The 10,255-nt window shown below is 51.6% G+C and overlaps 1 protein-coding gene across 1 annotated transcript; it reads right to left on the bottom strand.

Moving 5' to 3' along the window:
• Window positions 1–1,705: 1,705 nt before the first annotated feature.
• MYC (MYC proto-oncogene, bHLH transcription factor) lies at window positions 1,706–6,600 on the bottom strand. The gene is made up of 3 exons (XM_081116506.1): window positions 6,208–6,600; window positions 3,843–4,611; window positions 1,706–2,781 (listed from the first exon to the last, which is right to left on the bottom strand). The coding sequence occupies exons 2-3, from the start codon at window positions 4,597–4,599 to the stop codon at window positions 2,219–2,221; spliced, it is 1,320 nt and encodes a 439-aa protein (XP_080972632.1). The 5' UTR covers window positions 4,600–4,611; window positions 6,208–6,600; the 3' UTR covers window positions 1,706–2,218.
• Window positions 6,601–10,255: the final 3,655 nt, after the last annotated feature.

The raw sequence follows: 10,255 nt of genomic DNA, 5'->3' as shown, positions 1-10,255 counted from the left end.
TGTACTGTGACACTTTGAACTACTCAACTTCTGTGGATTCTGTCTCCCTTTGAATTTAGGATATAGGGTGTGACAGCTTGAAGCACTTAGAACCCAAAATAAAAGATCAAGAAAAAGACATTAAGGGCTTGATTAAATTATTATAGGGGTCAGAGCCAAAGACAGTAATTACCTATTGATTAATGGGTGGTGCTGGATTAAAATCTCAAAGAGTACAGGAATCTGAAGCTCTCCGAGACAATGAAATAATTAGAACAGCGATAGTAGCATCCATTTACCTATGTGGTCAACATTCAAGTTTCTGGTTTGGGCTGTGGGCATTCAAAGACTTATAATTAATACAATCTATATTCAAAAAAATGCTTTTTCATGTTCTAGCGCTGAGCATGCATCATGAGCATCGGCGTGTGAAAGAGGTTGGGAGTCTGTCGTTTCCAAAATAATGACTCACGCGACAAAGAGTAATTATATTTTATTTTATGATCTGAGCAGTAGCAGTTCTGAACTGGCTGCTTCCCAGGATCAACTGGTGAATCTCACTTACCAAATGGCTACGTTAGGAGGGGATATGAGTTCAGGACTTCTCGGTGTGAAAGGAAAAATTAAATAATGAACAGCCAAATAAAAGAAACAAAAAAATGGGGAACTGATGTCCGACAGGGCCTGCATGTTGAAACTGAAGACAGAGAATCCACTAGATGGGTGACTCCTGTTCTCACCAGTGGCCCATTTTTCTCCCCCAGCCTCTTTGAGAGGAGGTCTAGCAGTTTAAGAGCGGACCACCAAGGTTTGAATCTCAGCCCTACTCTTCATTATCAGTGGAACTTGGCCACACGGATGAGTCTTTCGGTGCCTCAGTTTCCCTTTCTATTATGGGCAAATCAGCAGTACCTCCTTCACAGGGTTGCTGTGGAGCTGTATAAGGAAAACCCTTAGGAGACTGTCCAGCATACAAGTAGTAGAGTTTGTTATTGCTTAGCAGTCCATCAGGCTGACTATCAAAAGCATTTTTCATCTCAGCACTTTAGGATGAGCTAAGGCTCCAGTGAAATGTTGTGTTTTTCAACAAAGATGGGACTTGGATGCTGCCTTTTATTGCCTGTGTGTCCAGAGAAATTACACGACCTCTCTGAGCTTCTATTACTTCCTTGCTTGTAAAATTAAGGTTAATAACATGCCTCCCAGAGCTCCTCTGGGGCTTATGAGACAAGAGGGCCTGACACCTGGTAGTGGAAGGCAAGAAGCAAAATTTGGTTTCTACTCTTTTTCCCACATTCACACTTTCACTGGGCAGAGCCCCTGGGATTGAATGGAACAAGGGAACGAACGGCACAAGTTAATCAAAGTTAAGAGGGTTTCTTCCTCAGCTTCATCCCAGCCCCTCCCCCCCTCCCCTAGTATACTTAACTGTTATCTTTACTCTCTAGCACCCCTTTGCCTCTAACCCCCCAACTCACCAGCTTACTGCCCTTTCATTCTTTCAAGTATCAACTCTGGCCCTTATCACCAAGCTCCAGGAAGCATCTTATAACCCTGATAAGTTAAAGACCTTAAGGCCCCAGACCCACTTGAACAAAGCCCTGGTCCTTCCCTAAATAATTTCTTTTCCCATCTATTGTGAGCTCACTCCCTCCTGAAGGGCCAAATTCTGTTAATGTGTAATTGATGAAAAAGAGAATGAAGAAACAAAACACTCACAAACATAAGATTTGGCTCAATTATATATTTGCCAGGCATTTTATTTTTTCTAAAAACAATAAAAAAAAAAATCAACTTTAAAAAGGAAAATGTATTTAAATAAAAAAAATTATGGTTTATAATACATTGGAATTTTGTATAACTGCTATAAACGTTTTATTAAAGTTATTTACATTTAATGGCTATATTTACACAGCAAAATTGGGTAAACTTTAAGATTTTTTAAAAAAACAATTCTTAAATACAAATCTGTTAAAGAAAAAAAAAAAAAATGATGGCAAGCATAAAAAACGTTCTTTTATGCCCAAAGTCCTATTTGAGGCAGTTTACATTATGGCTAAACCTTTCAGTCTCAAGACCCAGCCACGGTTGTGCGGTTGCACTTGACCATGCATTTGAAAAGTTCATATGTCTAGTGAATTCTGCAGTTGTGTCAGGAGGAACCTTTTCCCTTCCTTTCCCTTGGTAACAAGTGAGAAGTCACGAGCGATTCCAGTTCCTCCCTCCCATAGGTCAAGCTTTATGCACAAGAGTTCCGTAGCTGTTCAAGTTTGTGTTTCAACTGTTCTCGTCGTTTCCGCAACAAGTCCTTCTCTGAAATGAGCTTCTGCTCCTCTGCTTGGACGGCCAGGATGTACGCGGTGGCTTTTTTAAGGATAACTACCTTGGGGGCCTTTTCGTTGTTTTCCAACTCTGGGATCTGGTCGCGCAGGGCGAAGAAGCTGCGTTTCAGCTCATTCCTCCTCTGGCGTTCCAGGACGTTGTGTGTCCGCCTCTTGTCATTCTCCTCCGTGTCCGAGGACCTGGGGCTGGCACATTTGCGGTTGTTGCTGATCTGTTTCAGGACTCGGCCACTGTCCAACTTGGCCCTCTTGGCGGGGGGATAGTCCTTCCTGGTGGAGGGGGGTGCTGCGTAGTTGTGCTGATGGGTGGACACGTGGCACCTCTTGAGGACCAGTGGGCTGTGAGGAGGTTTGCTGTGACTTCCCGCAGAGGGTGACCCCGATTCTGACCTTTTGGCAGGGGGCTGCCTCTTTTCCACAGAAACGACATCGATTTCTTCTTCATCCTCTTGTTCTTCCTCTAAGAAAGGAAACAGAAATCACCTGGTTAGCGCCCATATTTCCTTCAAGTCATCAACGACGACATTAAATTAATGCCAGGTAAATATAAAGTATTATTATATGAGGAAGGACCCTGGCACAGAGTTATCCCCAGAGAACAAACTGGTCAGTCATCACTGCTCTTTCCTCCGTGAAGGCAGAATGACAGCTGGGTTTATGGTGCAGGCAAGAAAATTACAATTTACTCAGGAACCAACATTGATGCCAATTCTTACCTAAGACTTAATGAAGCTTTGGACACACCCAAAGCAAAGCACATTCCCAAGCACCTCCTATTTTTAAGGGACTTTACCAAGAACCCATGTTGCAAAGGATAGCTGCAAATCTCTTGGTATGTCTTTAGCAACTCCCTATTTTACTGGAAGTGCAAAAAGAAAAAAAAAAATCTTGAAGCTTTGCCAAAAGTACTAGGGAGTAGAGGAAGGAAGAAAGTCCAGTTTTGGAAAGGATTTGCTTTTAAGTGTTCAAAAGAGGCTGCAAAGATCCCAACTTCTGCCCATTCACTCTTAGGCACTTTCACTCGTTTGCAGCCCCAGGCGGGAGACTGCCCAGCCTCTGCCCACAGCCCCTCTCCATAGATCTGCAGTCCATTAAATTCCAACACTTCTCAGAAAGGAAGAGGGAGGCAATTCTTTCACTCGGAGATCAATCCTCCGTTAATCTCATTCACACTTCCCCCTTCCCCCCAGGGCAATTAAAATGCTTAAGAAAGGTAAGAGGGAGTGGATTGAGTTGCAAGATAAACCAGGAAGATTTAAAATCCAAAAGAAATTCCTAAGGGGCGGGAAGGAAACGCCGGGGCCAGCCACTAGGGCGGTCTTAGGGGAAGGGATGGAAGGGAACTGTGAAGTCCAGAGTCTCTGGATGTTGGGGCTCCCAGATCCTTCCAGATCTGCCATTTCTTTCCCAAATACAAGAAAAGACGGTGCCAGCTGAAGTGGCCAGCTGAATGAGCGGCGCATGAAAATCAGAAAGACAGCCAGCAGTGCCTTTTGTCAGGCGCGCAGGGGTCCAACTTACCCGAGTCGCTGCTGGTGGTGGGTGGTGTGTCCTCGTGCAGCGCCAGGGGCTCGGGGCTGGCCCGCGGGGAGGAGGTGGCCGAGGACAGCAGAGAGTCCGAGGACGGGGAGAAGGCGCTGGAGTCGGGGGAGGCGCAGGGCTTGGGCGAGCCGCCGTCGTTGAGCGGGTAGGGGAAGACCACGGAGGGGTCGATGCACTCGGAGGCGGCGGCGCTCAGGTCCTGCAGGTACAGGCTGGAGGTGGAGCAGGCGCCGTGCCCTCGGGCGGGGCTTCGGCCGCCGCCGTCTTTGCGCGCCGCCTGGTAGGAGGCCAGCTTCTCCGAGACCAGCTTGGCGGCTGCGGAGAAGCCGCTCCACATGCAGTCCTGGATGATGATGTTTTTGATGAAGGTCTCGTCGTCCGGGTCGCAGATGAAGCTCTGGTTCACCATGTCTCCTCCCAGCAGCTCGGTCACCATCTCCAACTGGTCTGCGGTGGAAAAGCTGCCGCCGCCGCCGTCGTCAACCTCCCTGGGTGAGAAGGACGCGAACGCGACATAGGAGGGCGAGCAGAGTCCCGAGCGGCGGCTGGGCGAGCGGGGCGGGGTGGGCAGCAGCTCGAATTTCTTCCAGATATCCTCGCTGGGCGCCGGCGGCTGCAGCTCGCTCTGCTGCTGCTGGTGGTAGAAGTTCTCCTCCTCGTCGCAGAAGAAATAGGGCTGCATGGAGTCGTAGTCGAGGTCATAGTTTCTGTTGGCGAAGCTGACGTTGAGGGGCATCGCGGCGGCCTGCTGAAGGGGGCACACAAAGGGGGGCAATCTTCAGTTACGGGGGAGTCGAGGTTGGTGCCTCGCCCCCGCGCGGCGCGAGCCACAATCACGCACCACTCCCCTTCCAGCGCTATCCCGAAAATGGGCCAGTGGCTGAAGGGGCGGGGGGGGGGGGCAAAAAGGGCAACCTTTCACCCCCTCCGGGTGACCCCCTATCTGGGACACATATTTGGTGAGCCAGCTGTGGAGCGCCCGGGGGACTTTTGTCTGGAGCGCAAAGCCTGGGATTCGGCCCCGCAGCTGGAGAGCAGTCGAAATCGGCTTTGGCCTCGGGAAGAGGCCAGGAGAGGCGGCGGAGGGGAATGCAATCAATCTGCCAAACCCGAAAAGTTTTGCGCCACCTGAAGGAGAAGGCGAGAGGCGCTGCGCGGGAGCGGCTGCGCCCCTTCCCACTCGGGCCCTGGCCGCGCTCCTTCCCCCCCGGGCGCCTCCGCCCCTCCCAACCTCCCTCTCCTCCTCCATCCCCACCCCCAGCGCGCTCCCCTCCCTTCTTTGCCGGCTTTTCTTCTTTTCCCTCGCCGGCTCGTGAGGCTAGCTCAGCCGCGGGCTTTAACCCCCCCATAAATAAAAGGGGTGTGTTAGAGAATAACAGGGCACCTCCCTTCAACGTCCAATACGGCAACGCAACTGCGCCAGAGACCCTGCTGCGAATCTGCGCCGGGAACGCGGGCGCCCTTCCCTTCACCCGCCTAGCGTAGCAGCTGTTCTGAAAAAGCCCGGAGCGGCGCTCCTGGCGGTCCCTCCGCATCTCCGGGGCGCGGGGACACGGAGGCAGCGGGGGAGCCAAGGCTGTGTGCGGAGATTTGCTCTCGTTTTCTAAGTCCATGAATCCAGGAGAATCGGACACATCCCTGGCCCCAGCCTTCCTTCCCTCTCCGCCTCCTGCGCCTCCCCAACACCAAGCCCTAACACCTCGGTACACCAAGATATTTAATTTTATCATTCTCTTCAGAAGCCAAATGCCAACTTATGAAAAGGAGCGGGGGACGAATTGGGAACGCCAGGGGAATCCGAGGGCCGGACGCGCCGCAGTGTCTCTGGCTGTCAGAAATGCGGGCAAAAAAAAAAAAGCTGAAATTTAAATGCCCTTTTGGAGACGAGGAAAAGTCAGAGGCTGCGGAGCTCTCTCGATCACAGAGAAGGCTATGTAATCCTTACTCCAAGGAGCTCAAGCTGCAAAGGGCTTTCTGCTCACCACGAAGCATAGGTTCTCCCCCCAGCCTCCCCCCAAACCAAAGCAATTAATGCAATAAAGCAGGAATGCCCAGCCCGCCAGGTTTTGCGTCAATATCCGTCGGCAAAAATCTCCAAAGGCTTGTTTTAAAAAAACGCACCCCCGTCTTCCCTCTGCTTTCCATCCTCCCATCTTGACAAGTCCCTCTACCCCATCCAGTTCTGCTTCAGTCCCCACCCCACCCGACCTACCACAACTACTCGGAGAAGTGTCAATAGTACCGGATTGGGAGAGAAGACACCCCAACTCGGGTATTCGACTCATCCCGTCAATAAAGCGGTAGAAAAAAATTAATTAAAAGACAAATAGATCCAAGGGCTTACCGGGTTTCCCACTACCCGAAGGAATTCCAGCGTCTAAAAAGGGGCTAGGAGCGCCTTTCAGGCAGCGGCAGGGAGAAGTGTCTCCCCAAATAGGCAGAAGATCCTCCCCGCGTCCGGAGAGTCGCGTTCTCGCTCGGGTGTTGTAAGTTCCAGGGGAAAGTGCCGGCCCTCTGCAATGGGCAAAGTTTCGTGGATGCGGCGAGGGTTGCGGGTCTCCGGCTGGGGTCAGCGGGAAGGGTGGGGAGGCGGCGGCTGTGCCGGAGGCAAAGCCTCTTCTCGCGCCGTGTCGCCCTGCCCTGGGCGCCCAGAGTGCGACTCTGCTCGCCCGGCTCGCTTAGCTCACTCCGGCGGGTCCGCCCGCTCGCTCCCTCTGTCTCTCGCTGGAATTACTACAGCGAGTCCGATAAGCCGGCTTTTATATTGGTTAAGGTTCGATCCCTCCCCTGTCCTTTCCCGCCAAGCGAGGGAATAGCCCAGCCCTTCCAGAGGCAGGGGGGGGAGAAGGCGGCGGCTGGGACGCGTGAAACGCTGTGGTCGCCGCAGCCGCGAGGAGCGCAGCCGGGGGGTCCTGGGCCCAGCAGACCCTTGCCTATAAAGGGCCGGTGGGCGGGGATTCGCGGGAGAGGATCTTTTTTCTCCCCCCCCTCCTTCCCCCCTGCTTTGGGAATCCGGGAGGGGCGATGGGGCGGGGGAGGAGACTCAGCCTTTGAGCCCGGCTCTCCGGTGCGCCGAGCGACCCGATGTAAATAGACTGAGAGCGTAGCGCATTGACTGAGCGCGCCTACCATTTTTCTGTCGCTGGCGCGGAGACCCGGCCCCCGTCCCCCGCGCGCTCTGTGCCACAGACCGCTTGCTCGGCCTGCGAGCTGAAGTCGCAGGCGGAAGAGCCGAGCTCTCCGCACAGAACACACCGCGCCCCCACGGCCGCGACAGGCACGGCCGGGGTGGCCGGGCGCTTCCCTACGGCTGGAGAAAGGGCAGCGTTTGGAATAAGCCCCATGAAGAGAGGAGGGAAGAAAGGGTATTTCTGGGCGCGCGCCGAGTGTGTAGCTGGGGATAAGTGATGAGAGGTAGAGGGAAGAAAACGATGCCCGGAATTATTGAAATAACTCCGCAGCGCATTGCCACGTATACTTGGAGAGCGCGCTGTGAATCAACACCCATTGCGTTCTTTGGGGGCGTTATGCTTTGTGCGTGTATAGCTGTCTCTGTTGGATACCTCCCACCGGAGTGAATCCCCTGTGTCCCCCAAGGCGTCCCCGTGCCTCTCGGAGGTCCAGGTCCGAAGCCAGGTTTCAGAAAAATTCTATTTGCGCCCGCGGCTCAGGTTTGCACCAGTGCGGGGCTGCCAGGTTTGGGAGAAAGCAAAAGCTCCAGAAGGGACAATATTGGGGAGGGGTAGCGGAGCCGCGGGACCGGAATCCCCAGAAGGGGGCCAGAGGCGAGCTCGGGGACCTCGCTGGGGGTATCGGAAGCGTCCGCGAAGGAAACCGTTAACTCTTTCCTCCTTGGGCAAACCGGACGTTGAACTTCCTTCCCGGGTCTTCTTTTCCCTTTATTATTGGAATCACCACCAAGCACAGAATAATGCATTGGTTCTGATCAAAGGAGAGGGGCCAAGGATTACTTCCGGGCCTTTTTTTGGGGTGTGTGTGTGCGCCAATTAAAAATTGGCCGAATTTCAGTCAATAATTTCCTAGTTCAGTGACCCTGAATTTTTGTTCCGAATGCCGTAGTGAAAGTTGGTGTGCCTAACCCGCGTACATCTATATACATCTCACGTACACGTCGACCCAGAATGTTGCCCAACACGACCAATGAGTTGGTCTCTGCCTGAATGAATCTATATTTAATATTTAATGCATAGTCGCTCAGAATTTGCCATTTTGCACTATGCTAGGGCATTAAAAACAAAGGCTATGGTTTTCCCGTCCCCGGTCCTTCACCCCAAGGCATATTATTAAGTAAACTTCTCCACCTCTCGCCCCGTCTCCGATTCCAAAACAGAAAAAAACGCGGAGCCCCCTCCGTCTGTAGCGCGCTCGTGTTCCAGGTAAATGATGAGCCGTTGAGTTTGCAGCTCGGCGTCCGATTGTTAAATGAGTAGTAACTTCCTCCAAATCGGGCGCCCAGCACCATTCAGCTTCAAGGGCTGCAAATTGCTCCAGCCTCCCGGCCTCCGCCGCAAACGGGGGGAGCGGCCAATCGCCGGTCGCGGTTTTGCTGCAAAGCCGACTCCCCCCGCCCCCCGGCCCCCGGCCCCCGCCCCCTGCGCCCGCCCCGGGTCTGGGAAAGTAAAGTAAGTGTGCCCTCTACTGGCCGCCCGGGTCCCCGCGCCCGCTGCCCGCGCAGGGCTGGGTAGGTGGGGGCGGGCGCGGCCGGCGCCCCAGGGTTACGGGGCTGCAGGATCCCAGGCTCCCTAAACCAGTTTGCAGTCGCCTTCTCCAGAATTCCTTCAGTTGGACGGCGGAGGAATTCCTGGAGGAAAAGTGGCTCAGAGGCGGCTTTCGACCACATAAGCAGTGGTAAAAATGAACCCATCACTACTTACTGACGATGAACGTCACCCCCTGGAGAATGGATGCTGTTTATGGGGGACGTGCAATGAAGAACAAGTGCACAGGGAAAAAATGCCAGCAGACCTCTAACGCGGCGAAGCTAACTTAGCTCTCAGTCTCAGAAACCCCCATCTTCTAACTCCCAAATTACAAAGCGAGACACTAGGTTTATTGGGGAAGGGGAGGCACCGTGGAACGTGAGGGGTACTTGGTTATTATTATCTTTTTTTAATTGGGCTGATGAGGGATAGATAGCTAGACATTTTTATAGTGATGGGGGGAGGCACATTTGAAATTTCATTGAAAAAAGTGTGAAGGACGATTTTAATAAAAAAAGCTTTTATACTTAAAAGGTTGGGCAATACAGGTCAAAGTAAAAGTGGAAGGAATTTTCAAAGCATGCTTAGTTTTTGTGAATATTGCAGGTAAGTTTTTATGATGAGGAGGATGCCTGACAGTGTCTGATCACCTAGATAGATCCTGGGGAACTTGGCAGCAGGGCATCCTTCCCGGAAGAGCCCTCTTAGGGTGATTTCCTAGGAATCTGGCACCTTTGGCATTGCTCTGCTGGAGGCTGAAGGACTGCTCTCCACGGGGTAAAAAACAAAAAGAAAAACACCCCCAAACCAGCCAACCCATCAAACAACAACCAAGGTTGGTCTAGCTTGACCTAGGAGGATAGTTTTTGAAAATTGCTAAAGGTGGCAGATATGCCCTATCTTAAGGTCTGAGTACTAAATTCTGTCGGCTTGGTGCAGGACTTGTGAACCCCAGGAGAGATGCTGCTTGTGGATTCAGGACTAAACCTCATTCTCACCAGGCTGGTGACATCACCTGGGGTGTTACTTTCGAGTAACAGCTTGGGGTGTTTTGTGTTCCCAAACCAGGTAGGGACCACCTCCTCACTTCACAAAGGAGGAAACGGAAAGTCAGATCACAACCAAGTTCACTGTCTTTTGTCTTTTTTTTTTTTTTTTTGAAGACATTTTTAAGAACATTTGGCCTAGAATAGACATTTACTAAGTTAAGAAATGGCTGAGGTGATTAAAACTAATAATATTCGAGATGACCGAAGTAATCCACAGTCAGTGTAAAAGCAAAATTGGAAATAGAAGAATAAAGGAATAATAATAATAAAAAACCCTAAAAGAGTTTCTAATCCTGATCACTCAGAAATAGCTGTTGGAATTTATCTTTTGAAGAACATTTTTTAAGGATAACTTTGGTCTTTCTACTTCTTTTTGGAAGTCAGTGGAAGGTGTCTATTGATCGAACATTCCAGGTTTGCTGGCCTAGGGATGCTCTAAGGCGGTGCCTCTCCTTTTTGGGGTGCTGCTAGGTTAATAAGAAGAGGCAGGTCTTCAGAAGGGCAGCTCTGGCATCGCCCACAGGGTTGGGACTCCAGATAAACAGCTTGTGAGATTGCCTCGTGGAAGGCTGCCTTCAGGACGGTACCAACAGTAATCATTAATTCTCACAATGCCATATTC

Source organism: Miniopterus schreibersii (genome assembly GCF_964146895.1).
Source record: "Miniopterus schreibersii genome assembly, chromosome: 17".
NCBI lineage: Eukaryota > Metazoa > Chordata > Mammalia > Chiroptera > Miniopteridae > Miniopterus > Miniopterus schreibersii.
The sequence above is the reverse complement of the archived record's forward strand: the minus strand, read 5'-3'. Positions and strand labels throughout refer to the sequence as shown.